This window comes from Emydura macquarii, unplaced genomic scaffold (assembly GCF_026122565.2).
Source record: "Emydura macquarii macquarii isolate MOO-44397 ecotype Brisbane River unplaced genomic scaffold, CSIRO-AGI_Emac_v2 contig_1254, whole genome shotgun sequence".
NCBI classification, from domain to species: Eukaryota; Metazoa; Chordata; order Testudines; family Chelidae; genus Emydura; species Emydura macquarii.
Genome location: NW_027131391.1, coordinates 8,521,435 through 8,547,951, shown reverse-complemented (window position 1 = coordinate 8,547,951; position 26,517 = coordinate 8,521,435). Strand labels below are relative to the sequence as shown.

General features: G+C 53.4%; 1 protein-coding gene across 3 annotated transcripts in view; it reads left to right on the top strand.

The window, feature by feature from the left end:
* The window catches only part of OSBP2 (oxysterol binding protein 2), a 262,872-nt gene extending 236,786 nt beyond the window's left edge, over positions 1 to 26,086 (top strand). For all 3 annotated transcript variants that reach the window (XM_067550191.1, XM_067550192.1, XM_067550193.1), the window contains 7 exons: positions 562 to 807; positions 14,698 to 14,818; positions 17,544 to 17,647; positions 18,292 to 18,387; positions 19,057 to 19,241; positions 20,599 to 20,819; positions 21,580 to 26,086. In XM_067550191.1, the coding sequence (XP_067406292.1) occupies positions 562 to 807; positions 14,698 to 14,818; positions 17,544 to 17,647; positions 18,292 to 18,387; positions 19,057 to 19,241; positions 20,599 to 20,819; positions 21,580 to 21,722 (1,116 nt within the window). In that variant the 3' untranslated portion in view covers positions 21,723 to 26,086. The remainder of the gene's footprint in view (positions 1 to 561; positions 808 to 14,697; positions 14,819 to 17,543; positions 17,648 to 18,291; positions 18,388 to 19,056; positions 19,242 to 20,598; positions 20,820 to 21,579) is intronic.
* The last annotated feature ends 431 nt before the right edge of the window (positions 26,087 to 26,517 follow it).

Here is a 26,517-nt window from a genome sequence, read left to right as displayed (position 1 = left end):
ATTAGCGTTAAACTGAGAGGGCCGTGTTTGCAACTTGTGTCTCAGCAGATCCCAGTAGGCATGTCTCCTTCACCGCCACCACACGGCAGCAGTCCCCGCCTGCCTTGTCGTTTAGTCGGTAGCAAAGCCCTGCTCTTGCATCGTTTTAAATGAGCTTTCCTGCAGCTCTCGCCTGTAGGGTGATGTGAAAATCCAGGCTAAGGCGGGGCGAGAGTGAAGTGCAAGGAGAAGAGCTGAGATTGTCGGGGGCTCTGTTTGCTGTGGGGAACTGGAGCATGTTCCCTTCCTGTTGGATCTCCATTCGCTAGGGAGATGTTCAGAACACGGTCGCCTCGGAGAGGCTGACGGCTCAGCACTGGAAGCCAGGCAGTCAGAGCTGACCATGAAGTGGCTCCAGTTAGGTGTGGGGGAGAGCTGTGCATATGGGGGTGGATGTCTCTGGTGCAGCATAGTGGGACAGCTAGGCCAGGCCTCTCTAAGTGGAGATCATTGCATGCCATTGTCTTTGCCAGAAGCCATTAGTGCGTGTGTTTAACTCTCTATTTCCCCTGCCTGCATTAGGTAAACTTCAACGAGCCGCTTTCCATGCTGCAGAGACTGACCGAGGACCTGGAATACCACGAGCTGCTGGACAAAGCCGTGAAGTGCGAGAGCTCCACCGAGCAGATGTGTTTCGTTGCTGCATTTTCAGTGTCTTCCTACTCGACCACTGTCCACCGCACTGCGAAGCCGTTCAACCCCCTGCTGGGGGAAACCTACGAACTCGACCGGCTGGATGAGCTTGGCTTCCGATCACTCTGTGAGCAGGTAGGGTCAGGGCTGCGGGAACGGAGACTCTTCATTTCAGTCTTTCAGGAGCACGGTTGCATTCTTCAGGCACCCTACAGAAGAGAGATTCCCCCGGGAGCTACCCCAGTCCTGCTCCTGTGGGCGTCAATGGGCATCTGCAATTGCTACCAATGGGCCCCGCAGCAGATCCTACATAAGTATCTTTTTCAGAAGGCAGAAGCAAAATGAGCATTCCCCAAGGTAACAGGGTGGAAATGGTGGGGGAGACAAGAGGTAATGGGAGCCTCTCCCAACATATCAAATTCAGAATGAAACTATTGCGGTTTTAATCAGTTGGATCCATTTAACAAATTGTCAGCACCGGGTCGGGGATGAACTTGAGGGTGGAGCCTTGCAGCTAAATTCTCCAAAGATGTGTTGTCTCTGTCTAAAGTCGTGTCCCAATGTGAACAGGTTTTGCATTTCTACCCTGGAAAGGAGTGTTGCTGATTGTTCAGAAACGAACGTCAGGATAAATTCAGTCCTCCCCTAGTGAAAGCGGGTTCGGAGCTATAGATTCCACATGGAGAACATAAAATATGTGAGACCCCCTAGTGTATAAACCTGACTGCGACGCCAACCTCTGCTCCCAGGGTCTGACGGGAGCTGCCGTTGGCTCCCTCTGGAGCAGGCACAGGGCTGGTCAAAGGGACCTGCAGGGGACAGAACTGGATACCGGGTGGGCAGTCAAGGAGATCGGCTTGTGCAGTGACACCTCAAGGAGACCAAAGAGACCCCAGGAGTTTCCTTGGAACCACCAGCTGGCCTTCCAAAGGCTGCCCAGCCTAACTACTGGGCAGATGAGTGCATGGTATTCAGTAATGCCCACTGTGTGCATGGATTTGGGGGGAAGGGAGCGAAGGAGTCCAACGCGTCCCCTAGATGATGGGCCTGGAGGACCAAGAGGATGGTGACAGATTATGGTGAAAGTCAAGGAGGGTTTGGGGGAAGGCAAGGAGTGGCTCGAGTGAGCAACAATACTCCCACGAGGGAGGTGTCAGTGAGACAGACTGGGAGGCGGGATTGGGGGGTGACAGATCGGGTGTGCGAGTGGAGGTGGAGTGTGCGAGGTCACCCAGGAAGAGGGTGTAAAGGAGAAGAGGAGGGCAAGGTTGAGGTGCTGTGGGACCCCCACGGAGCGTGGAAGAGAGGAGAAGGACCCACCATCAGGGATGCTGACGAAGCAGAAGAGGATGCAGCAGGTGGGACACATCAGGGCACGTGCTTCCTTTGTTAATTTAAACTGAAAGGAGGAGGAAGAACTCTCCTTGTGCAGCCCAAGTTGTCCTGAATGACACAGGAAATGAAGAACACGACGAGCAGGTTGAGTCATCCCGCGAAATCTGGGCTAGAAGGTCAGCGGCGGTCTCTGTGGCCTGGGTTTCTCTCCCAGAGGTGCCAGCCACGTGGTGCCCAGGCCAGTCTTGTGAGTTCTGTTGTAATGTCTGTGCGCCAGGCTGGGCGGCGATCATGTCACTCATCCCAATGCCCCCCTCCCGCCCTGTGTATGGAGCATGTTGTCTTCACACCGGGCGGCAGGAATGACGACTCAGCCGAGTGTGGCCACCGCAGCTGCCTGTCTGCGTGTGGGAATTTACGTTGATTCCAGTGGGGAGCAAAAAGCAATGGCAAGGAGTGGCCTTCTGTCAGAGGAGAGAGTAAAGCACTGGCGTCCTCAAACCCTCCTCCTCTCCTCTGCATTCATCAGACGTCCAGGGATCGATGCCCCAGACGGGCTAGCGGCTCAGTCGCCTAGTGGGTTCATGCTCCAGCTGTTTGAGCCCCCTATTCCAATCCTAACTGGCTACCGGCCAACCATAAAAATCGGCTAGGTGGTCTTACGGCAGCGGTTAGCCCACCGGTCTGTGGGGTGGGGTTTCATCTGCAATGTTTGAGCAGACGGGGAAAGAGCAGAGAGGGCGAAACATGCTTCCGTTGTCTCCTAGTTAGCATAAACTGCCGTTTGGAAATGTCACGGAGAGGCGTATTTAATGGCTTGGTTCCTCTCTGCTCTGAGTGTCTCTGGGAGCTGAATGGGGCTCTGTGGTTCTCTGTCTTTCTCTTGGATTGAAAAGGTTTAATTTCATGGCCCAAAGACAAACGAAGATCCTCTAGCTTCCCAGCGTATCCAAGGCTTGCCTGTCGAGCAGAAGGTCTTAATTAAAACCTGGTGAGCTTCATCTATAAAGAAAATTGACTCTTGACAGGTGACTGCTCAATACTTTTGGCTGCTCCGTCCCATCCTCCTGGTGGATAGATTTACAGGGCCATTTGCTTTCCTTCCCCGCATGTAGACAGTGGCGTTGACATGGCAATTTATGTTGTATGGAAGGTTTAATCGCTGTCTTGGGAAATGGGGTCCCATGGAGCAAGAAAACTGTTGGATCTTGCTCTAAATCAGTGTTCCTCAAATGTGGCCACCCAGCGGATTTTTTTTTTGCGGTGACAACAGACTCCAAAGCATGGGCGGAGACTGGGGGGGAGGGCGCAAAGCCGTAGCCCCTCCCTGCAGCACCCAGCTGTTGCTCCTAAATAATCGTTACCGAGGGCAGCGAGATGCGCAGCCTTGTCGCAGCGCCTCTGGAGACGCGTAGAGCCGGTGCACGCGGTGCCGGAGGCAGCTCTTGTCAGTGGAAGTGGCTGCAGCGTTTGGTCACCAGGGTGCTCCCCTGGCCAGCTTCCCGCTCCCACCTGGCCAGGGCACGGGGAGCCTGGGACTTTGCAGGCGGCCATTGAGTTCCTGACCCACCTTCCCCAGGGTGGGAGACAGGGACAGAGAGACGGGTTTGTCAGAGCAGCCACCGGTGGGAGTTGGTGGCAGCACACTTGAAGCCACCAAAAGCTTTGTTGTGAGAACCCTGGGTCTAGATTATGAACTCTTGAACAAACACAAATATCTGGGTGTGCAACACAGCCCATGCCGCTGCAAAGGCAGGTCACGGTTCCCTGATCGACGTATCGGGTCTGACGCTGATCCTGGCAGCCTCCTGTAGCTCTAATGCTCTGGCATTAAACTGTCGCTTCCTTCTACGCTAGGAATTTCCCTTAGGACTGAAACTGTTCTTAACATCAGAACGTCTCAGGAATGCCTCTCTGATGCCGTGTGACGCAGCAGACCAGCGGCCAGCGCCGCATGGCGAAAGCGTTGTGTGTTACATCCAGGGGACCGGTCCAAGGGTGCTGTCTCCTTGACAGCTGACCCGTCGGTAGAGCCCTACGGACTTGCCTGGTCTCACTCACAGCAGCGACGCCGGTGGAGTTAGCCTGGTGTGAAACTGGTATAAAGGGGGAAAGACTGCCAGGGTCCGAGCTTTCAGGAGAAGCACAGGATTAGCAACTGCTGTGTGGGGAGCAGGTGGGAACAGGAGAGGAGGCCAAGCACATGCAAGTGGAGTAAAAATGTTAAAGGCGTATCCCCAAATCCTGCAGTTAGAGCCGCTGTGAGCTAAGAGCTAGACTCCTCCATCAATCGCTAGGGTCTGTTGGGTCGGAGGGAAACCCAGCTTCTGGGGACTGGCTGTCCCTAGCTCGCAAATAGCTAGTTCAGAGCCCAGCTGCTTGACACTGTCAGCGCCGGGCAGGTTAATGTGCAGCCTTTTCCTGACACTTACTGCCAGGTGACCCAAGTGGCGTGCCCAGGAGATCAGTGATTCCGGCCGGGACGGACTCTGCAGCGTGAAACGGGCAGGCGCAGGCAGCTTGCTTGGCTCAGTCTGGTGCTGAAATAACTTTGCTGCTGTTACACTGAGGGGTGACCCTAATGCAAGGGCTCTTATAAAGCCGAGTGTGGTGCTTGATTGGTTCTTGGGGCAATTCTCAGCTCCCTCTTGGGGATGGTTACCACAGACACAAGTCACAGCATCCATGTGCAGGGGGCAGCGTGCATGGTGGAGGTGGACATGAGGCCATAGGGCTGGGGGAGCGCTGAGAGCCCTGTGGTATCCTTTGCATGATTGTCCATCTGAATTCCACTCTTGGTGCACATGCACCATGCACATGAGATCGGGTTCTTTTTGGCCAGCAACACCCGTTGGGGCCGTGTCTGCATCACAGGTGTCCTCGTATCTCCCCCACCCCAGGGCAACAGAGGGCAGAGTGGGCCTGACTGCCCCTCAGTTCCTTCTTCCCACTGGTGGCCCTAGTGAAGGTAGGTAGTAGTTCTGGTTAGTTCATATTGTCTGTTAGATGGTTATTGCCTGTTTGCTTAATGTGTATCTGCCAGTGTTTCCGTTGGGCTAGCCAGCTGCTAGACAGAAGTTTTTCTCCCTTCTTTATGTGCCCTGATACAAGGGCTACTCTCAAACAGCTGCGGGAGTCAAAAGGGCATACTGGGTTTTGGCCTGCGGATGAGCCCACGCCACCCACGGAGACCAGCAGGGCTGTGCCACAGGACAATTGTTTCTCAATCTCCTCCTTTCCCCCAGTGGAGAGATGGTGCCAGCACAGCACTGTTTACAGGGAACAGGTCACAGTAACGTAGTTTAACGGGGACCAAGAACATGAGCATCATTTAAACCCGGGGGATCTGAGCAGTGTGGTGTGCTGGATGCAGGGGCTGCCTGGACACTCCTGGCCCCCAGCAGGGACATTCGTGGGCCCTGGGCTGTGGAGGAGTGGCAAACATCACAGGGCTCCTGGCCATAAGGGAAGGCACAAGGCCCTGCTTTAAATAAGTGGCCTGGTGCCCGCTCACACCCTTTATTGGTTGGAGGGGCATCATCAGCTGCAGCTAAGAGGGGAGAAGGCTGATGTGCCAACCTACGACGCACAAGGGCAGGCTGGATGGCGCTAATCAGCACGGTGGGGATCCATATAAAGAGCTTTGCTATGAGACACGCTGGGGTAGTGGCAGGGCTGTGATGACTGGCCACACTGCCTAGCGAACCGAATCTGCTGTGACGTACCACTGAATTCAGGGGAAGATTAACTTCTCTGAGCACCACTCGGACTGGTCTGGCAAACTAGCAGAGGACCATACACAAGCCCCCTTGATGGCCATGGCCATGCAGTAGTAAAGGGTTAATGGACACGGACCCACAACCTACTGCACTGATGGTCAGGGACCAAGCAAGGAGCAGTTTATAGTAAATGCCGAGCACAGAAAGCAGCACTGGCAAATATTCAGCAGTGCCATTTGGAGAGCTATATATGAGAACGATGAACCCTCTGGCACATACTCCCATGTTTTGTCTTTGCCGGGAAGGCCGTGGCCTCGGCAGGCTGACTCTGGAGGAGGAGATATTAGCTTTGTTTAGTTAAAGAGCGCTTGATCTATAATGCATGAAGCATTAAGCAGATCACAGCCACCTGCAGAAGATGCTGCTCCACAAATAGCGGAAAGGGAGGTAAGTCCCTGGCAGCAATCTCACAGAGGCCCAGCAGCTTTCCAAGAAGAGCCATCCCCCCTCACTTTAGCAAACCTTTCGAAGGGCTCTTGCCAACCGGGTGGACCCTCAGTGACGAGTGTTAGACATCTCCATCCATCTTCAGGCGCCTCACTCCAGTGGGCTCACTCGGGCTGGGATGGCTACATTTAGGTGTCTAACGTGAGAGAATTTTGGCCTACGTGCCCCAAGGTGATAACCTGGCAAAGAAGTTATAGGGAATAAAGCCCCAAAGAGTCCACTTGGCTTGAGGGGAAGCCAACCGCTCCTTCTGGTCGGCTCAACCACTTCAGCAAGGCCCTACGTGTTTTTCCCATCCGCCACACAGCTGTCTGCAGGCACACACACACACACTCAGATTTTACCTAAGCTGTTTATGATGACTAATTATTTGGATCACGGTAACACCTAGGGGGCCCAGCTGAGATCAGGGTCTCGTACAACCTTTGCTTAGCAAGACCGTCCTGATGGGGTGAGAGAGTCAAGGCACCAGCCAAAGGCTCCTTACCGAAGGAAAATGGACCACCACCGAATTTGGTCGGAGGACACTGAATTAAACAGAAGATGCGGCAGCAAACCCAAGTCTGCTTGCTGTTTATTCTCAGGCGGGTCCATCACGCAGCTGCCCGAAACGTGCCCTGTGCCTCCTGCTGCACAATCTAGCCTTTGTCACCTCTGTAGGACTGATCTTTGCTGAACGCATGGTGTAAAGTAGAGCCCCACAAAGTCTCTAAATGAGCTCCAACAGCCTCTCTTCGATGATGATGCTCTCTCTGATGAGCACTGCCCTGGCAGCACTGTTGTGACGCACATCTGGCGAGGGAGTCATTGCTCTCACATCCACGACATGGTTTGTTATCACTGTGAAGCCGTTCCAGCCTAAAGAAGGCCGAGCGAGGTTTGTAACAACTCCCAAGCTGATTTTTAATAGAAGAGACATTTTGTGCATGAGGCTGGTGCTGGCGGGAGGTGAGCAACGGGGAGCGATGGCCGATTGCTGACTTCTCAACATGGTTCTGCCAGTCCTAACCGGCAGCACTCCCTGCTGCTCCAGTCCTGAGGTCTGCTGATGGACCTCAGCCCTGACCAGCAGCACTGCCTGCCCTGCCTCCCTGGGCGGGCGTCTTTGTGATGTGATCAGAGACAAGGCTGCGAATTACCAAGCTCATTTTCATTGTGATGGGAAGTTTTGAAGTCCACTCTCCAGCACTGGTGGCCTGGGTCGATTAACTCCCTGGTCTACTCAGCTCCTAACAGAACAGGATCTTCCGGCCCTTCCCCTACACAGAGCGTATGCTGGAGAGCAAGCCAGTACTGCAGGCCAGCGCTTTGCTAGCGTGACATGGTTCCTGCACACTGGCTGGAGGGTGGCATCTGGGAGGGACTGTAAAGTTTCTGGGGTGAGTTGTGCAGACACCCCATCTTGTTTGTTCTTCACTGACGGGCTTCTCAGGTGCAGCCATTTCAAGCTACAGCCTTTTATGTTCAGGTGCATTGTGGGAAAATCCTAGCCTCGCAGCCTCACAGCAACAGGATGAGGTTGAAGAGATGCTGTGTGAGAAGCAGCCAGCAGGCCAGACACGTCACCCGTCACGGGCTTTTGGATTCTCTTAACACTTCCCACCAGTCTTCACACCAACACCTCCTCTCCCCCCACTGCTTGCAGGCTGCGAAGAGAGGACTGCACCACTTGCAACATTACGTCAAGATGAGCTGCTCAGAGCAGCCCTGGAGCCTGAGAGTTGTGTGCGGATCCAATCAGTGTAGTAATACACGTCTCCCTCCCGCTACTCCCCAGATCTGCCCTCAGTGCCCACCATGGGGGTGGGTTTGGTGATGCAAACTGAACCAAAGCCCAGTTTACAACAACACTCGTGTTGGTGATGGCAGCTCTGCTGCATTTTGTAATGAAGTGGTTAGAGCACAGCCCTACCAAAATGGGCCCGCCTGGTGAAAGTGCTGTGTGCAAGGTGTGCAGTCCCCAATGGCTGAACTATTCTGCCCAGCCAGGAAACCAGAACAGCTTCAGTGTGATAGGAAATGGGGTGGGGTATCCAGAAGGTGAGCACGTAGCTTGGAGACACTCTCCAGTTCACTGGTGGTCCATGCCACCTCCGAAAGAGCTAGACAGCAACATCCACGGTCTCCTTCTTCTGACGAAGAGGACAGACGCCTGGACCTACTGAGAGGAAAGGACTTCTCATCATCCAGCCTCCAGTTCAGGGGAGCCAGTTAGCAGCCGCTACTGACTAAATACGCTTTCCTGAACTATGCCAGGTTTGCAGAGTTTAGCTTTCTGCAACAGGACAGAGCTCGTTTTCGAGCTCTGATAGACGAAGGAAAGTGGAGAGCCAGGGCCACCTTCCAGTTTGCAGTCTGTGCCCCTTAAACCTCCTCTAGAGCTATGGCTAATGCCATTGTCATGTGCAGGGTGTCATGAATACCATCCAGGATCTCCCCTTCGATGGGGATATATATACATGCCTGTCCCAAAGAGGACGTTTCACCACCCATAGGTCAAATCTAGACATATAGCTCAGCAGTTCTTCCATCAGAGGCCCTGTGAACCACCATCTAAGACACAGAGGTTTCAAAAGTCCCGCTTCTCTACACCCTCTGCAGCAGGCTTGGTATCTCAGACTCGGCCCCCCGGCTCAACGTTTTTTTTTTATGAGAGCTCCTGAGCCGCAAAACACTAAGCCTAGCACTTCCTGACCCCCACACACCATTGGGGGGTCATCTAACACTCTCTTTTTCAACACATGGAGTGCGCAAACAACAGCCAAGTGGGTACTGAACATAATCCACTCTGGAGATGCAATAGGGTTTGCACCTCTACCTTCCCCAAAACCCTCAAGTATTCTCAAACAAAAGGTGAACTCCTTACTGCAGCAAGGAGCGATGGAACACGTCTCCGCAATACCAAGGGAGAGGGTTTTACTCCACTTACTTCCTGATATCCAAAAAGAAGCATGGTTGGAGATCAGTTCTTGACCTTAACCATCTCAACCGCTTCATTCACAAACTCAGTTTTCACATGTTGACAGTGATAATTCCATCTTTAAAAAAGGGCCCGTGGTTCACAGATCTCAATATGAAGGACGCCTACTTTCATGTAGACATTCATCCCGCCCAGAGATGCTTTCTCAGATTCATGGTAGGCTCCAATCATTTTCAGTACGGAGTACTCCTCTTCAGAATAGCAACTGCCCCCAGGGTCTTTACCAAGATATTCTTGGTAGTAGCAGCCCACGTCAGACATCGTGGTTTCATTGTCTTCCCCTCCTTCGACAACTGGCTCCTTGTTTCCAAGTCCTGCCGGGAAGCCTATGCATCAACTTCCAGGATGCTACACCTCCTCTCTTCACTGGAAGTCAGCATAAATATAAAACAATCTGTTCTCACCCCCCACAATTTCTGGACTTCATTGGGGTAACATTAAATTCTATCACTGCAAGAGCGTATCTGTCTATGGACAGGTTCCAGACCATGAACAATATCGTCACTCATGTCATAACCAGCCCTCGAGTACCGGTCAAGACCTGGCTGTCTCTCCTAGGTCGTATGGCCTTATGCACCTACGTCACCCTTTCACAAGACTCCACCTTTGTTGTCTTCAAACTTGGCTACAATTGGTATACTCCCCCAAGCCGTCATTCCATAAACCTCATGGTGACCGTTCTGGCCAAGATAATGTTTCCCGGCTGTGGTGGACAAATCCTCATTCAGTATGCGTGGGCGTCCCCTTTCTCCCATCCTCTCCGGACAGGACCATTCTTACAGATACATCCCTGTTAGATTAGGGAGCCCACCTGAACAGCCATGCAGCACAAGGTGGCTGGACATCTCCCAAGGCCAGGATGCCCATCAGTTCTATATCCTGGAGTTGAGAGCTATCCAGAAAGCATGTGAGTCCTCCTTCCATTCGTCCACACTCACCATGTCCTCATAATGTCGGACACAGTTATAACTGTCTTCTACATCAACAAGCAGGGGGAGGGAGATCTGCCTCCCTGTGCGCAGAAGCAGTCAGCCTCTGGAACTGATGTATCAGCAATCGAATCACCCTGTCGGCAGCTTACCTTCCCGAGAAGTAAAATGTCCTTGCAGATTCCTTCAGCAGACATTTCGCAGTCAACCACAAGTGGGAGTGCCAGGATTCAGTCTGCACAATATTTTCACTCTATGGGGTACCCCAACCAGGGATCTCTTCACCTCTCTAGCAAACAGGAAATGCACCATGTATTGCTCCAGAGGAGCCCTAAGGCTCCACTCCTAGGGCGACACTCTGCTTCTTCCTTGGTCAGACCAGTTCAACTGTGCCTTCCCTCCACTCCCGCTCCTGCCAGGAGTTCTACACAAAATCCAGCAGGACAAAGCATAGTTCATCCTGATCACCCCCTTCTGGCCAGACAGTTCCCAACCTCCTACATGTGCCATCGTAACCGCCAGTCATCCTCCCATTTCCTGGGCTCCTGACCCAGGGGAACAGCAAGATCAAGCACCCCAGTCTGCATCCGCTCCACCTCAAGGCTTGGTATTTGGATGGGCATCCTCCTTAGAACATTCATGCTCCATGGCCGTGCGAGACATCCTCTCTAAGAGTAGAAAGGACTCCACTAGAAAATGTTACCTAGCTACATGGAAACACTTCTCTTCCTGGGCAAGGCAAAGAAGCATTCTCCCGGAGACTATGGATATTCCTCTCATCTTGGACTATATTCTATCTTTGAAGACATTAGGTTTGTCCATCAGTTCCTTGAGAGTCTACTTGGTGGTGATCAGCGCATACCATCCGCCATCTCCAGGCTAGTCAGGCTTCACACACCCACGGACCAATTGATTTTGGAAAGGCCTAATAAGAACGTTCAAACTTACTCAGAAGCCCGCTCCTCAGTGGGACCTGAACCTTGTTTTCTCAGCACTCGTAAGGGTCCCCCCTTTGAGCCTTTAGCTACTTGCTCCATGTCCCTCTTTTCCATGAAGATCGCTTTCCTTGTAGCCATCACCTCAGCGAGAAGGGTTGGCAAACTTGGAGCGAGGATGGCAGATCATCCATATGCTATATTCCATAAGGGTTAGGTTTCTTTATGTCTACACCCCAGATTCACCCCAAAGTAGTTTCAGGATTTCACCTTAACCAATCCATTCACTTACCTGTGTTCTTCCCAAAACTGCACGCTCCCGCAGAGGAGCAAAGACTCTACTCCCTCAGTGTGCAATAGACCCTGGCTGTCTATCTGCAGAGAACAAAACCAATCAGGAACAGCCTCGGGGATTTCATTGCTGTAGCAGAAAGAGTCAGAGGGCCCGCCATCTCCACCCAGATGAGACTCTCCAAATGGATCTCTGGCAGCATTCTACTTTATCAGCTATTGAACTCCACACCCCGTGGAATAAGAGCTCATCCCACTAGAGGTCAAGCAACAACTATGGTGTCTCTTCAGCAGGTACCCCTCCTGGATATCTGTAAAGCAGCCACGTGGGGCTCCCTTCACATATTTGTAAGACATTATGCCCTGGTTCAGGACTCTTCTGCTGATGCCTCCTTTGGGACGATGGTACTCGCTCAGCCCTACCATCCGCATCCGACTCCTACCGAGGAACTGCTTCTTAATCACCCATAGTGGAACACAATAGGAACCATCACTCAAAGAGGAGGAGGAGGAGGAGGTTACTTACCTGTAATTGGAGGTTCTTTGAGTTGTGTGGTCCCTATCTGTATTCCAATACTGGAACGAGAGGCGGTCGGTTCCCCTCCTTGCCTCCTCAGTCAATGGCGTGAGGTGAGCCAGGGTGCATGCGCAGACCAATGGACACCGCTTTCAAATTCTCCGGCTCCAGGCACATAACCCCCGGTGGAATGCAGATAGGGACCACACATCTCGAAGAACCTGCAGTTGCAGGTACGTAACCTTTTCTTCGCTGTAACCTGAATTCAGACTTGCCCATAGCAGCACCCTGAAGCAATTCAGAACTGGCCTCCTCATTCACCATTAATAGAGTCACACTAGATCACCCTGCTCCAGGCAGGCATCACAAAATTCTGCTCTGCAGACAACCCCCCAACGGGATGGGATTGGAGACGGAGATCGCACTGGATTTCATGTATTTTAAACTCTGTGAAATTTCAGAGCTTTCTCTTGTGGATCCTCTTGGCAGTGAGAGATTCACTTTGTGTGAATTTCACAGGGCCGTAGCACACCCAGAGGTGGACAGGTGAAGGGTGTGCAGATTCAGATGGACATTTTCCCATGGTCAGTGCTGTTAAGTTCTCCTAGAAACGTGTGCACTCTGCTCCCCCTTACACAGTGAACAATGTATGGATAATCTCATGACTAAAATCCAGTTACCCAAAGAGGATATTCTCTTGTCGGTTACAGAGCAATTTAAGGGAGGGATTTTGCTGTATTCCACATTTGTAATCCACTCGCTCAAGGGATTTAGGCTGTAATTGCATTGGCGCAAATAATCTCTTAACTCGTTTAATACAGCAGGTCTTTGGCAAGTGTAAATGGGAGGAGGATGGGTACTGCTCCCAGTAACTTCTGCTCAAAGATTCCCGTCAAAGAACCCTCCAGTCTCCTCAGAACTAGCCTGAGAGCTGACCTATTGGGCAGGCTGCTCTCAGCATGTTAACTGCATCTGGGACAGGATCATCAGACAACTCGGGGCCTGGGATTTCTGCCCTCCCGATCATTCCATAGTTCTCCGGAAGTGGTGCTGTGGCTTGGCTGATATAAAACTGAAATCCAGGGAGCTGCATCTAGCAAGGCTGAGGGTCACTGCGGGGAGCCTGGGGCTTATCGATCACAGCCTTGAGGGGATGGAGATCTTCTTGGTATAGAGAAAACTGCCTGGAAATCTTCAGTCCATTCCAGTCAAGCCCACGACTGCAGATCGATGGACAGCATGCTGACTATACATGTCTGTCTTCCTGTGCCTGAACTAGGAGCCTTTGCTCTGGAGTTAGAAATGACCCAGATGTCTGTGTAGGCTCCTCTGGAGCTGTTAATGGGGAAGGTAAGAGGGGAAGGGGGGTTCTGTATTTCTTCTCCCTGGATGGTGGGGGGTTTTTTGACCCCATTTATGTGAGAGGAGTCTGGTCTCTGCCTCGGGGAGATGGGCTGGGCTCCCTTACATACGGAGCTGGAGGGGGTGTGTGCGTGCGTGCGAGCGAGCAAGCGAGCAAGCAGGAGTTGTTTTACACTTCCTGACCATATTTAAAACCAAGAACTGATTATTTGGGAGCAGGGGCTGGCTGGTGCCCTGAGGTTGAGCATTTGGCTGTTGTCTCCTGGCACCGGATGGCTACATTTGAAAGCTGCTGGGTTGTTTTTATAGCGAGCAGGGCTTTCTAATGAGCGCTAACGAGTCCTGGTGAAATCTCTCCCTGCTCTCTTGGAGTGCTAATGTGCCAGCACAGGGGGTGCCAAGGTAGATGTACTGCTTGCATTGGAAAGGCTGGGGCCCCCCCACCCCCAGGGGAAGCTTCTCTTGCTGTAGTGTCTGTTGCTGTTGAATTTGTTAATCGCAGGGATTAGTGACCGTAGCCGCTGTTTTATCATGAGAGCGAGAAGGCGGGTGAGGCCATGTCTTTTATTGGCCCCACTCCTGTTGATGAGAGGCGGGCTTCAGAGCTACACAGAGCAACAGCCACAGCAACATTTTGGTACGTGCGTTAGCCCCCGTGTTCTGTGTCGCTGCACGTTCACGGCTGGCAGCACATCCCAGCTGAAGCAGGGCACCCTCTGCCCTACACGCCGCACAAGTGCGTTTGCCCTCCTCCTCCCTGGTAGGTTCTTAATGAATGGAGCTGCCCTGGCTGTGGGGCAGGAGCCTCTTGCGGTGCCACTCCACCCGCCGGCCGCAGGAGCAATTGCACCGTGGATTCTGCATAAGCCACGGGCGGGCTTCTAAAGCACTTCCCAGCTAAACCCAGGTTCCCATGAGTTGTGCATCTGTGGCTGTCGCAGCTTGAAGCAGCTGAATTCTGAAGGACAGGGGCGGGGCGGTCTCTATTTACAGTTAGCATGATAACGGCAGGAGGGGTGCTGCTGCGGGGACCCTGCATTCTGCAGGGCTGCCCTCCTTCAAATGACTGTAAATGGATGAGGAGGGGCTTGGGGAATGGGAAATGAAAGCCAGAAAGGGAAGAGCCCGGTGTGAGACAAGTGTAGTGTCCCCGAGTGGTGTGGCGATGTGGGCAATGACTGGGTGCTACCCCCTGCCAGAGGGCAGGGGCCGCTGCGTCTTTTAGGGTGTAACGTCGTAACATCCCTTGGGAAGTCGGAACGCGTCACATCCTCAGTTCCGACGCCATCCCCAAGCTGTCCCCTCCCACTCTGAGTATTGCTGCCTGGGTACCGTGGCTCATGGCCCTGTCGGCCCCTCTCCCCTGCCCACCTGTCGGTGTGGGACATTGTTTCCTGGTCAGGGCCTTTCTCCCGCAGGTGTGACATTGCTTTCTCCTTGTGTGTCTCAGGTGAGCCATCACCCGCCCGCCGCGGCCCATCACGTGTATTCCAAGCGAGGCTGGACGCTGTGGCAGGAAATCACAATCGCCAGCAAGTTCAGGGGCAAATACCTCTCTATCATGCCACTGGGTAAGTGACTAGCCCTGGCGAGCGTTAACACACGGGTGCGTTTGCTCTGCTTGCACACTTCTGAGGATGTTTGGCCAGTGCACTGGTCCCATAGGGATGACGTAAGCCCTGCAGAGGGCCAAATGGGACTGGTCTCCCTTTGCAGCATGTCCGCCGGAGCAGAGACGCGGGTTAAAAACCTCCAGCCAGGGGAAATCAGGCAGATTTGAGGTGCAGGGGGAGACACAGATGGTCCAGATCTGTCTGTTCTCTAGATGCAGGGAGGCAGTGCTGTCTTGTGGCTATCACTGGAGTCAGGACTCCTGGGTTCTTTTCCTGGCTCTGTCACTGATTCACTGGGACTTTGGGCAATTCATTTAGGGAAGGATTTTCCAAAGCCCTGTAGAGTACAGATCGTATCACTCCTGAGTCAGGCAGGTACTTGTGGAAATCCCATCCTTCACACTCTCCCCATCTGTAACATGGAGACGATGGTCCCAGCCCCACTGGGGAGAGGCGAGGCTTTGTCCAGGTTTGCAAAATCCTTGTTCAGTCCCTGCTTCCTACCAGACTCTGACCAACGGGACGGTGATACGAAAACACAGCACTAGCCAGGAAGCGCAGAGCAGTTCTGAGGCTCTGGCTGTCGGCGCTGGGGTGCTGGGGAGTTGGTGGCTGTCCGGGTGAGGCTGTCAGATGATTGCAAGCCAGGCTGAGAGAGTCAGCGGCGCTGTTTGAAAGCTTGGGAAGCCAGAATGCTCCGCGTGAATTTTTCTTTTGCTTACAGAATTTCTCTCTGCGCCCTTCGGCCCTTTCTCGTTTCTAGTGCGTGGAGCTGTGTCTCCTTCTGGTTCATGGGCATCGGGCTTCCTGCTGAGTGGTGAACTGGGCTCTCCTTATACTTAGACACTTAACATGTCTAGCGATTTCCTCCCCCTTTTAGTTCGATGCACTGAAGCTTGCGTTTTCGCTTAGGAAGCCTTTGCTCTGGGTCAGTATCAGACTTCCTCCACTGGCTGTCCCCCGTGATAGTTCTCAGAGCTCTACCCACCACTTAGTCTGCAGTTTCTAGGTCTAACAGGCATCACGGATGGACCTGGCTCCAATTACCTGATGAATAGAACTTGGCCGGGGTATGTGGGAATGTGCAGGGTCCGTAGGGGCCAGGTCCCATTTCTTGGGACCAGTGCAGTAAACTTGGGTCCACTCTTCTTACACAGGCAGGAGTGGAGGGTTATTCGCCTCTCTGAGCAGCAAAGACGCTCTGCCTTGCACTTAAAGGCAGGGGTTCTGTGGCCGGTGACACAGGCTCAGTAGGGAGCAGTTAAATATACTTACTCCATGCTTCTAAGTCGCCTTGTCCTTGGTTCAGGCCCTTTAACTTCAGTGAAGATGCACCTACGCCGACAGGAGGGGTTCTCCCATCGGCATAGGGAAGCCACCTCCCCAAGAGGCAGTAGCTGGCTCGACGGAGAATTTTAGCGGTCTACACCGGGGGTTCGGTTGCTTTAACTGCGTCACTCATGGGGCGTGGATTTTTCACACCCCTGAGTGACGAAGTTTTGCAGATCTAATTTCCTAGTGTAGACCTGGCCTGAGGCCAGCCTGTGAAGACTGGCTTGCGAGGAATGCCCCCTTGCTAAGGTGATGGTGCAGTCGTGCTCGAGGATGCGAGAGTCCAGCTCTGCCTGTGACTGCACGGCAGCGCCCCGAATTCAGCCTGGTCCCGGAACGCTGGGTGTCGGCGGATGTCTTGCTCCAGGGACTGGCCGAGGGAATTTCCTTGGAACCAAATAGGAGGAGGAATTTTGCAGCTTTTCCCAGGCCGTGGGCGTAGGGAAAGCTCTCTGCTCCCCCCGATGAGGGGCTCCCCCATGCTACACAAATACAAGCCCGCGTAGGGTATGCCCAGATGGCAATCAGAGGTGTGACTGCAGCATGCGGGGACCCACCCAGGCTAGCTTTGATCTGGTTTCCTCCTGTAACAGTGACCGGACGGGCTGGCTGCTCGGTTGACGGCTGGCTGCTCTGTTACCGGGCAGGCTTGTCCAGCCCTTACTGCCACCCATGCGGTCACAGTGTCACTGCTGTTATATGATGGTCTCGGGCAGAGCTCCCCCCTACCCCCCAAACAAGCCAGCGGCCTGTGCAGAGTTCCCTCCTCCACACACACCCCCACCTTGTCCCTGTACACAGCGTCACCTTGTATTGGTTCCTTTTTCAATACAAATTCAGCGTGGGGATAACTGGAGGGCTCCGGCTTCAGCTGCCTCAGGGGAAGACGTTCCACCCTTCACCCCCATGGGGAGCCCTGCCTGGTCTTCCTGCACAGCCACCAAGCGATATTTCTCCAGAGAAGCAGGCTGAGCTGTGACGGGACAGCCCACGCCAGGCAGCGTAGCCGTGTTCCCAGCGGGGCGCTGACCCCATGGATGGTGGTGATCAAAGAAGCAGGCAAGGCGGGGGCCGTGCTGGCCTGCTCCCGTCAGGAGGGGCTGGCATTGTTCACGTCTGCCAAGTGGGAAAAGGACAAAGCCTAAAGCCAGGGAACATTGTTCAGCTTTTCAGCCTGGAAGCAGCGGAGAGTTGAATGAAAATGCGGGGATGGGAAGGGGTAGAAAGGGGAAGAAAAATGCCGATGCCTGCGTGGTGCTGCTCCAGGATAGTGCAGTATCTGGTCTGTCCCCTAGCGTGGCCCTGTCTCCCTCTTCTCCAAGCGAAGGCCTCTCCCCCTCTGCCTCCACAGGCGCCATCCACCTCGAGTTTCACTCCAGCGGGAACCACTACATCTGGAGGAAGGTCACCTCCACCGTTCACAACATCATCGTGGGCAAGCTCTGGATTGACCAGGTCAGTGGCGTGCAGCGCAGGGTCCTGGTCCCTGATCTCCCCGGCCCACGTGTTTTGTCCTGGTTTATTTTGTTACAGTGCTTCAGAGAAGGGGGGCTGGCTTCCAAGGGGTGGGGTAGTGAAAGGATCCCGGCGGCTGGCTGTCAGGAGAGGCTTCCCCTCATCCAGTATGTCCTCCCCGCCCCCTCCAAAAACCTTCTGAGAAGGAAGATCTGTCCCACTGGCAGGGGCCAGCTGCAGCAGGCACATGGGAAAGCTCCTCTGTCAGGTCCACCTTGGATCTTTTGGTGCTGCCATCAGATGCCAGCACCTCCTGTAGCCCCTTCCTTCCCCGGGGGGCTGGCCCTGGCTTTTCTGCCCAAGCTGACATCAATGCTCCCAATCCATCACTGGTTTTCCATCTCCATGGGAACTCCTCCCTGTCACACCAGGCCCCGGGTGCTGGGGTAGAGCTGCGAGGCTGGCTTCTACCATCCGCACCCCCTGGGACCCTCTGCGTTCACTGGAACTAAGTTAAACTGCCTGAGTTTGGGAGACAAAAATCGCGGCTGACGATACTGATTTGCCTGTGAACCAACTGAAACTAACGCCTGATTTGTCCCTTTGCAAACCCCCTCTCTGCTGTGATTGTGTCTTTTCTCCAGTCTGGTGACATAGAGATTGTTAACCACAAGTCAAAAGATAAATGCCAGCTGAAATTTACCCCCTACAGCTATTTCTCCAGAGACGTGCCCCGGAAGGTATGTACCCAGGAAAACCCAACTCGGTTAAGCAGCCTCTCACATGGCTGAGGCTTTGATTCTTCCCTCTGGGCGGTGCCCGGTGCCATGGGGTAGGATAGCTGTTGGGTTGTGGGCCAGACAGTACCTGGGGCAGCAAGAGTCCAGCAATCCTAATTAATTAAGCAGATGATTATTCACTTGAAACCGTGTTGGCGCCCCCTTAGCGGTGAGCTGCCTGGGCCGGTGCTGGCCCACATTTACCTCTATTCTTGCGTTCCCAAGGCTAGATAGAACATAGTGAACTGCCCTGCGTTCACATCCTTACCAGCCGTGTGAAACAGCTTCCATCTGACTCCCTCAGTCCATCGTCGGCTCTTCCAGAGTCACAGGTGAAAGCAATGACACTGGCTGTGTTTGAGAGCTGGGAAGGGCGACGCAGGGCTGGGCGGCAGGACGAAGGAGACGGGCTGGGGCTGGGATGAATCCCAGCATGAAGCAGAGGGAGCTGGGTGCTGCCTGTGTGTGATTCTGCCAGGCCTCAGCACTGCCGTACAAGAACCAGACTTTCTGAATGACACCGGGCCCAGGTGCTGACTGCCTCACTCTTGTCTCTGTCCTTTGGCCGTTTGCAAGCTCCATCATTGTAAGCCCATGTGATTTTTCTCTCCCCTCCTCCCCCGGTGCCAGGTGACGGGCGTGGTCACAGACGCCGATGGCAAAGCACATTACGTCATGTCTGGCACGTGGGATGAGAACATGGAGTGCTCCAAGATCGTGCAGAGCAGCACCAGCAGCACCAGCTCGGAGGGCAAGCAAAAAACGGTCTACCAGACGCTGACCCCGAAGGTCCTGTGGAAGAAATACCCTCTCCCGTGAGTCCTCTCTGCAGGCGTGGTGTGCTGTGGTCAGGCTCTTAAGCAGCTGCTGCATTTCAGCCCAGAGGTGGCTGCATTTCAGTGGTGGGCAAAGTGGTCTGAGAAAGAAGGACTTACCCCTGCTATGGCCAGTGCAGCGAGGGGGACCCAGAGGAACAGTCCTGGGTGGTGGTGCCGTGAGGCACACCTCGCTGCTTCTCTGAGCTCTGCTGCTAACTGCAGCGTCTCCCACCCTTGAGTGTGTGCCCAGGGTCCTGGGTGGGTGGGGCTAGCCCACTCTGCGGCCAGTGTGTCCACACCTTCCCTGCTGTTGTCACTCGTCCAGGCTGCATCAACTTGTCTAGCGAGATCTCAGCCAACTCGCGTACGTCTACACGTGCTGCGATCACACCTCTGATTGCAGTGTAGACAGACCCTCAGTTGTAAAGCGTGTGAGAGACTTTACGGGAACCTGGCTTAGAATGGGATAACACGGCTTTCAACGCCAATGGGTGTTCTCCAAATCCCTGGCACGAGCGTGTTCCAGAACCAAGTCTGAATCCGGCAGGAGCTGGTTTCTAACATGGGTCTGACCATCGCAGTTCGCTCCAGCTCCAGAACAGTCTGACCAGCTAAGGTGGCTCCTGGAAGAACAGCGAAGGAAGAAGTACTTAATCCAGTTTGGAAAAGTGCTTTGCTAACAGGGTTAACCCATGTGCACGTAACTGCTTTCCGTCCCAGTTTAGCAATCCGTGTGGCCAGGTCTCTGCCCCACCAGCTCTTCGTACTACACCGCGCTGCCTTGGTTGGCTCGCTGCTGAGAGTTATCGCCAACGGCCATTTGTCTCTGCGTGCAGCTGCCTGTCACACACGTGGCACAAGGGGCATAGCACAAATGCACGCTTCTGGCTTTTCTCTCTCATTCCGCCTCTTCTCTGGGGTGACTCTTGCAGGCCAGCTGGGTTGTGGGGCAGCAGCATTGCTGGATGCTGGGCACATGGGGAAACGGTGTTTGGGAGTGGACCTCTGCCCTCTCGGCCTCCAGGCCAGTGGCACGGAGTGTACGAGGAGACCATGACTCCCGTGGGGAGATCAGGGCACAGCCCTGGTTGAACTGTTCTCTCGTGGCATTTCGATGGGGGTGGTGGGAGGAAAGGCTCCCCAAAGGAAGAATTTTGTCACCTCAATGAGGACCCCCCTGCATTATCAGCTCTCCAGCAGGTGGTGTGGCCAGGGCAGAACCGAACGGTCAGAGACACTTAGGTACCTCGGTGATAGGGGCCATACAAGCAGCTGGATAGATGGCTGGAGACCCTTCGTATCTGGCTGGGTGGAAGAATCCACCTCTAACGTGCTCCGGGCCCTTCTCCTCCAGGGAGAATGCCGAGAACATGTATTTCTTCTCTGACCTGGCCCTGACCCTCAACGAGCCTGAGGAAAGAGTAGCCCCCACAGACAGCCGGCTGAGGCCTGACCAGCGGCTCATGGAGAACGGCAAGTGGGACGAGGCCAACGTGGAGAAGCAGAGGCTGGAGGAGAAGCAAAGGGCCGTCCGTCGCAGGCGAGAGGCGGAAGCCGTGGAGGCCTTGGAGGAAGGTGAGTTGGACTGGCTCGCAGGGTTCCCTAGACAGCCAGGCTGCTGGTCCCAGGATGTGGGAGCTGCGGCCAAAGGCAGGCAGCAAGTCAGTAGAGTGTCTCAAGCCCCAGAAGAGCTGCCCCAGAACAGCACGAGAACCAGGCTAGGGAGCCTGGTTGCTCTTCCCCATCTGTAGATGCCTCTGAGGAGCCTGATGTGCTTGGCTGAGGGCTGGGACTCGGGCGAGCAACATGGGCTCTGTTTCAGACGTGCCGGGTGGCCGTGGGCACATCCTTGGCTGCATATCCCAGCACCCTGGTAAAGTGATCTGAGGTTCCAGGACCAGAGGTGCTGTGCAGGATGGATGCGGCAGAGGAATCCCGGCTTCAGCTGAAGTCACACGCATCTCCTCTCCTCTCCTGAGCTGGCTGGTGAGGGGATCCCTGAGCACAGCCTCTGAGCCTGCCAGCTCTGTCACGGGTGTTGTTGGGAGCCAGCCACACCATGTGTAAGTTTCCCAGCTCCCATGTGAGGCCTGGGCTCATGAATTCATAGGGCTTGGCTGGTTCTTCTAACTGGCAGTCGTTTTAATAGCAGTGGGTGACCCAGGCATGGCCTGTTGGGTTGATTCAGATCCCTCCATCTGAATCAACCCTCCATCTGAACCCTCCATCTGGGTATTGAACTATGCTGACAACACGGGGGGGTGCCAGCAGAGCTGCCTGGCTTCCCCATGGGATGTGCAATCAACCCTTGTGCTGTGCTTTCCACTCTCGACAGGCAAAGACTACGAAGGCTACATCCCACTGTGGTTTGAGAGGAAGGTGGATCCCCAGACAGGGGAGCTGATCTGTGTTTACAAGGGTGGCTACTGGGAAGCCAAGGAGAAACAGGACTGGCATCTGTGCCCTGATATCTTCTGAGCTGCTCCCCCCACGTCGGGCTGGCAGGCCCCATAGGCCCTTCTGTAGCAGGAGAGGGGGATGAGGCGCACCTGGGGCGCATCGGGCAGCGTCCTACTGCTGACGTCACAGCGCACAGAAACAAACACAGAGTAAATAAATACAGAAATTTAAAAGAAAAGAAATCAAAACAGGGACTCCAAACCTATTTTTTTATGTACTAATAAAATAGCAGTCAGTTGGGTTTTTTTTTAACGGTGGCGTTTTTTTAGCTACTAATTAGGAACAAGGACACGTTGAATCTGGTTCATTTTTAGCCTACCATATTTATTGCTGTCAGAAGTTGCTGCCTATATTTTTCGAAGCCTCAGCTTTATTAACTGAGACGTCAACTTCCAAAGATGCACGCGGTGCGGGGAAACGATGCACGGTCGTTTGAGCTCTTCCATTTGATTTTTTTTTTTCCCCATTTGTGCGTGGACTTAATTAAAAAAAAAATCTGCTTACAGTTCAGGTTCCTCTTTACAGACACAAGCACCTCTCTGAGCCCATGTATCTAAGCAGCTCTAGGGAGAAGATGACTTTTCTGGGTTTGGCAGGTTCCTAGGTTCTCTCCACGGTTCCCAGCAGTGCATGCTCTTCCCACAAATATGAATTAGCTTGTTTTTTGCTGACGCTCTGTAGCTGAATTTGGGGGGTTGTTTGAGTGGATTTTTTTCATCTGCAATATTTAGCTGATATTTTTTAGAACCGTTTCTACCGAGATGCTTTTTTGAGAGTGTTTGTTTTTGTTTTCCCCTGCAACTTTGTCTTAATGGGAAACAGTTCCTTACGGAGCTCAGAAAAGAGGCAGTCGAGCTAGGGAGAGATTTTAAACTTGCCCTCAGTCAGAGTAGACTCAGCCTTCGGGGACTAAAGCAAAGACCCTTACTCAGCAGTTTGGAGATACCGCCAGGGCTTGTCCGGATCCATCGCTCACCTCAGCCCAGGGCCTCCAGTCCCCGTCCCCTCCATGCCTCGCAGTCGGTCACGCTCCCAGCTGTCTACGCCTTCCTGCCACTCTTTGCAGGCGGGGTTTGGGCTCTGAGCTGCCCTTCTGACACCAGGCACAAAGTTTGATGCCACTGGCAGCTGTTGCCTGGATGGGTCCCGAGATCTATTGCAGCGTCCGTCCCATCAGGGGTGGTGGGAGGCGCAGGATACTGTTAACATGCAGGAAGTGTAGCAGGAGACTCGTGAACAAGGAGCTGGCCCCCTGCCCCTTTTCCCCATTCCCTTCGGCTTCCTTCCATTTCCACCCGTCCTGCTTCTCTCTCCTTGGGGTTCTTCTCTTGCCCCCACCTCCAGTCTGATGCCACCTCCTTAGGCTCCGCCTCCCTCCCCCGGCCTGCCCTGCAGAGAGTGCTTCCTTCCCGCTAGCACAGATGCTGCCGTCACCAGACAGGAGGGGTGCTGGGGCTCACACCAGCTGCTGGGAGCGGGGTGCAACATGGCAAAGGCCCAGTAGAAAGCTGAGCTGACTGTGGGCCACTGGGAACCAGCCTGCCCTGGGGCCTTCCCTTGGTTCCCTGCAGGGAAGGTTTGCTCTCATTGCTGTGTGCAGGCATCGCTCCGGGATTGTCACTGACTGCTACAGCTCAGGTACTTCTAGGCTAGCAACGCCCTCTGCTGCAGAGCTCCTTTAGATCCTGCATCTGCAGGCACCCCCTCCCACCCCCCGCCGCAGGCTACCCTAGACAGAGAAACCCATCACCTCCCTGGCTTGATGCTAAAATCCCTCCCAGGAGTTTGTCAGTGACCAAAGTCCCTCCCTGGGGCAGCAGGTGGCTCTGAACCCAGACTGGCTCCCCTCCAAGCTCCAGCCACTGGACTGCCCCCTCTCCTCCCTCCCTGCCCCCGTTGCAATGTGAGACCAGCAGGGCAGTCCCCATCCATGGGGTTCCTGCTCTTGTCGGTATTAGGAATATCCCATCGCTGAGCGTCCGCTGAGCCCCCGTGGCAAATATTGGGCCATGCTCACCCCTCAGGGCTGTCAGTTGAAGCCGGTGGAACTAGCATCTGTCCTGAAACAACTCAGCTCCTAGATCTGCTTTCTGTACCTACCTTTTCAAGTGCCGCCGCCCCCCCCCCTGTTGCATGGGGACAGAGGCCCGTCCACTTCTGCTGCTGCCTCCCGCCCAGAGCTGTCTCCTTGCTGTGATGCTGAGTGCTCCCGAGACGACAGGAAAGGATGAGCAAGCCCTTCGGGTGATAAATGAGCAGCAGGAGAAGGTGACTCGCTCACACATCCTGCTATGGTGCATACATCTCTGGGAACTGAACTGCAGGTTGTCTCTGGAGAGCCCTGTCTGCACTGGCTAGTGGGGATGGAAATCAGGAGCTGTACACGGCTGAGCTCCGCTGAGCGTTGTGGGCTTGAGAGGGAGCCTTTTGTGAGCTCTTGGGAGGGCTAGAGGCAGGGTCTGCCTTGCGTGGTTTCTTTTCTGACGTCTTCTGCTCTGGCTTTCCACCATGTCACACCAACTCACTCAGCTCTCGGGGGTCAAAGGCCACGCGGGGGCCATCCCCCATCCACGGCAGAAGAAAATTAGCAATAATGAACTTCAAGGCACTGGTAACCGGAAAACCCAGCCTGCACAAGGGACACATATGCAATCAGTTCCGAAGACCATCGCTATCCTGGTCTGCCCTCTTCTCACTCAACACCCACAGATGCTATGATTTACAACACATGTATGTATACACTATATATAGAACTTGTACAATGTAACATTAGTGATTGGCTATCAGTGTGGTACCACAGCTGATTTCAGCACACCCTTTGATATTTTATTTGCTTCTAATTTATATATAAATATATATACAAATTATTTTGCTTAAATTTATATGGTACATCCTAGATGACAAATAATGAAGACAGGTAGGTCTGTCTGAGGTTTTGTAGTACAACCCATGTGATGTATTTCAGCTTATCTTCCAGGTAGGCTTGTTCTAAAATGTGCAGGGAGGGGTGGGGTTTAAGGTATTTGCTTAATTAGATAAGTAACAATTGCTCCAAAGTCAAATGCTTCCACATTCAAAAGGTGTTAATTAGAAAAGATCATCATGTCCTTTCAGGAAAAAAGGCATTTCAGGTTTCTAAGGCTTAGTCTACCCTACACAGCTAGGTCGACATAAGGCAGCGTACATCAACCTGACTCTGTACGCGTCTACACTGAAATGTAACTCACCCACTACCTCGACTTAATTCCAGCACCGCCAGAGGCATAGGGCTTAGGTCGACGTAGTTTGGTCGACGCAGTGTCAGGGTAGACGCTGCGTTGCTTACATCGACTGTTGCTGCCTTTCAGCCGCTGTCCCGCAATGCCCCACGCTGGCCGTTAAATCGGTGCAAGCGCTCCTGGTGAGGATGTGCACCGCCGACACAAGGAGCATAATGTGGACAGGCACAAGCGATTGCATTACGGCAGTGGCTGTTCCTCCATGTAACTTAGGTCGACTTAATTTTGTAGTGTAGATTTCCCCTAAAGGAAGGCTCTCAGTATTCCAAGCACAGTCAGCCAGTGCAGGTGCACACACGACTTCTAAGCCGGCTGGCTGCGTGGCCAGCCTATGGCCCAGTAATACAGGCGAATCTCTACATTTCCTGATTTGCTGTGTTGATAACATTGAGCCGCTTGGCTCCAGCCTGCTGGGCGACTATTACATATTCCATCACTGAGGCATTTAGAGACACATTTTCTGTAATTGTGGGAGCACAGAGGGTTCTCTGTTCTGTCCCGCTGTTCTTTTAGTTTGGTTTATAACAACATTACATACAGGGGGTTTTCCACTCAAGGCCTGATTCAGTTTCATAAGAGAGACTAGAAATAGAGCTCTTTAAAATGCCTCATTTTTCCTTGTGCGTTTTGTCACAACAAGTGTTATCCAAGAGCTTGGAAAGGGAAGAGATTCCTACATCTGTCACGAAAACTGTTGCAGCTAAAAGACGTGCGAAGTGAAATTAAGTGTTGGCACCTAAAGCCCAGCCTTGCTGGACTCTGGGGCAGCAATTAGTCTTTTCTGATCTACCTTCAGTAAATGCATCTGTGTAGAAGCCTCACACACAGACATTACAGATTAGCAGGGCTAATATTGGGAATTCAACACAAAAAATGTCATTTTTAGGACAGCTCATTTTAAAAGCAAACTACTGCATCTTACACAGTGCATTTAGTGACAACACTTCATCACAGCACTGTCTCCTAGTCTGTTTCCCACCAGAGGATTTTAATGTCACTCTACTGTAAATGCTGTTGAATGTACTTCTTTGGAACAATATCTTGTGCGTGATCCCTCTTCTCCTACACAATAATAAAACGTGGATTCAGGAGTTTTAAAATGTCCCGTGCTGAAGTGTCATCACTTGCTCCACTGGGCTGCTCCCGGGGCTTGGGAAATGCTTTGGGTGAAGCTAGAAGCCTGGGGGGGCAATGGGCACCCACGGGGTGGTGGCAGTGGCAGCTGGATGGGTTGGAGATGCTTTTTGCTGGAGAAGGTCTGGGTGCTTATTGTGAGATTGGGAGATGATAAGAGTTTGAGGGCCACATCATGGGGGCAGCCGGGAACATTGGGTCCCCAGGTTTCTCTTTCAAGATGGGGGGGGGGTGTCTCAGCCATTGAAGGGATGTGCTGGGGGGTGGCACAGAGGTAGCAAGACACAGTGTAGCTGCACTGGCATGTACCTAGTGCCAGCCCTTGTGTTAATTCACCCAGGTCTTTCTGGGTGACCCGCTCTGTTTTCCCGTGCACTGGACTGATCACATGTTGGGCTGGA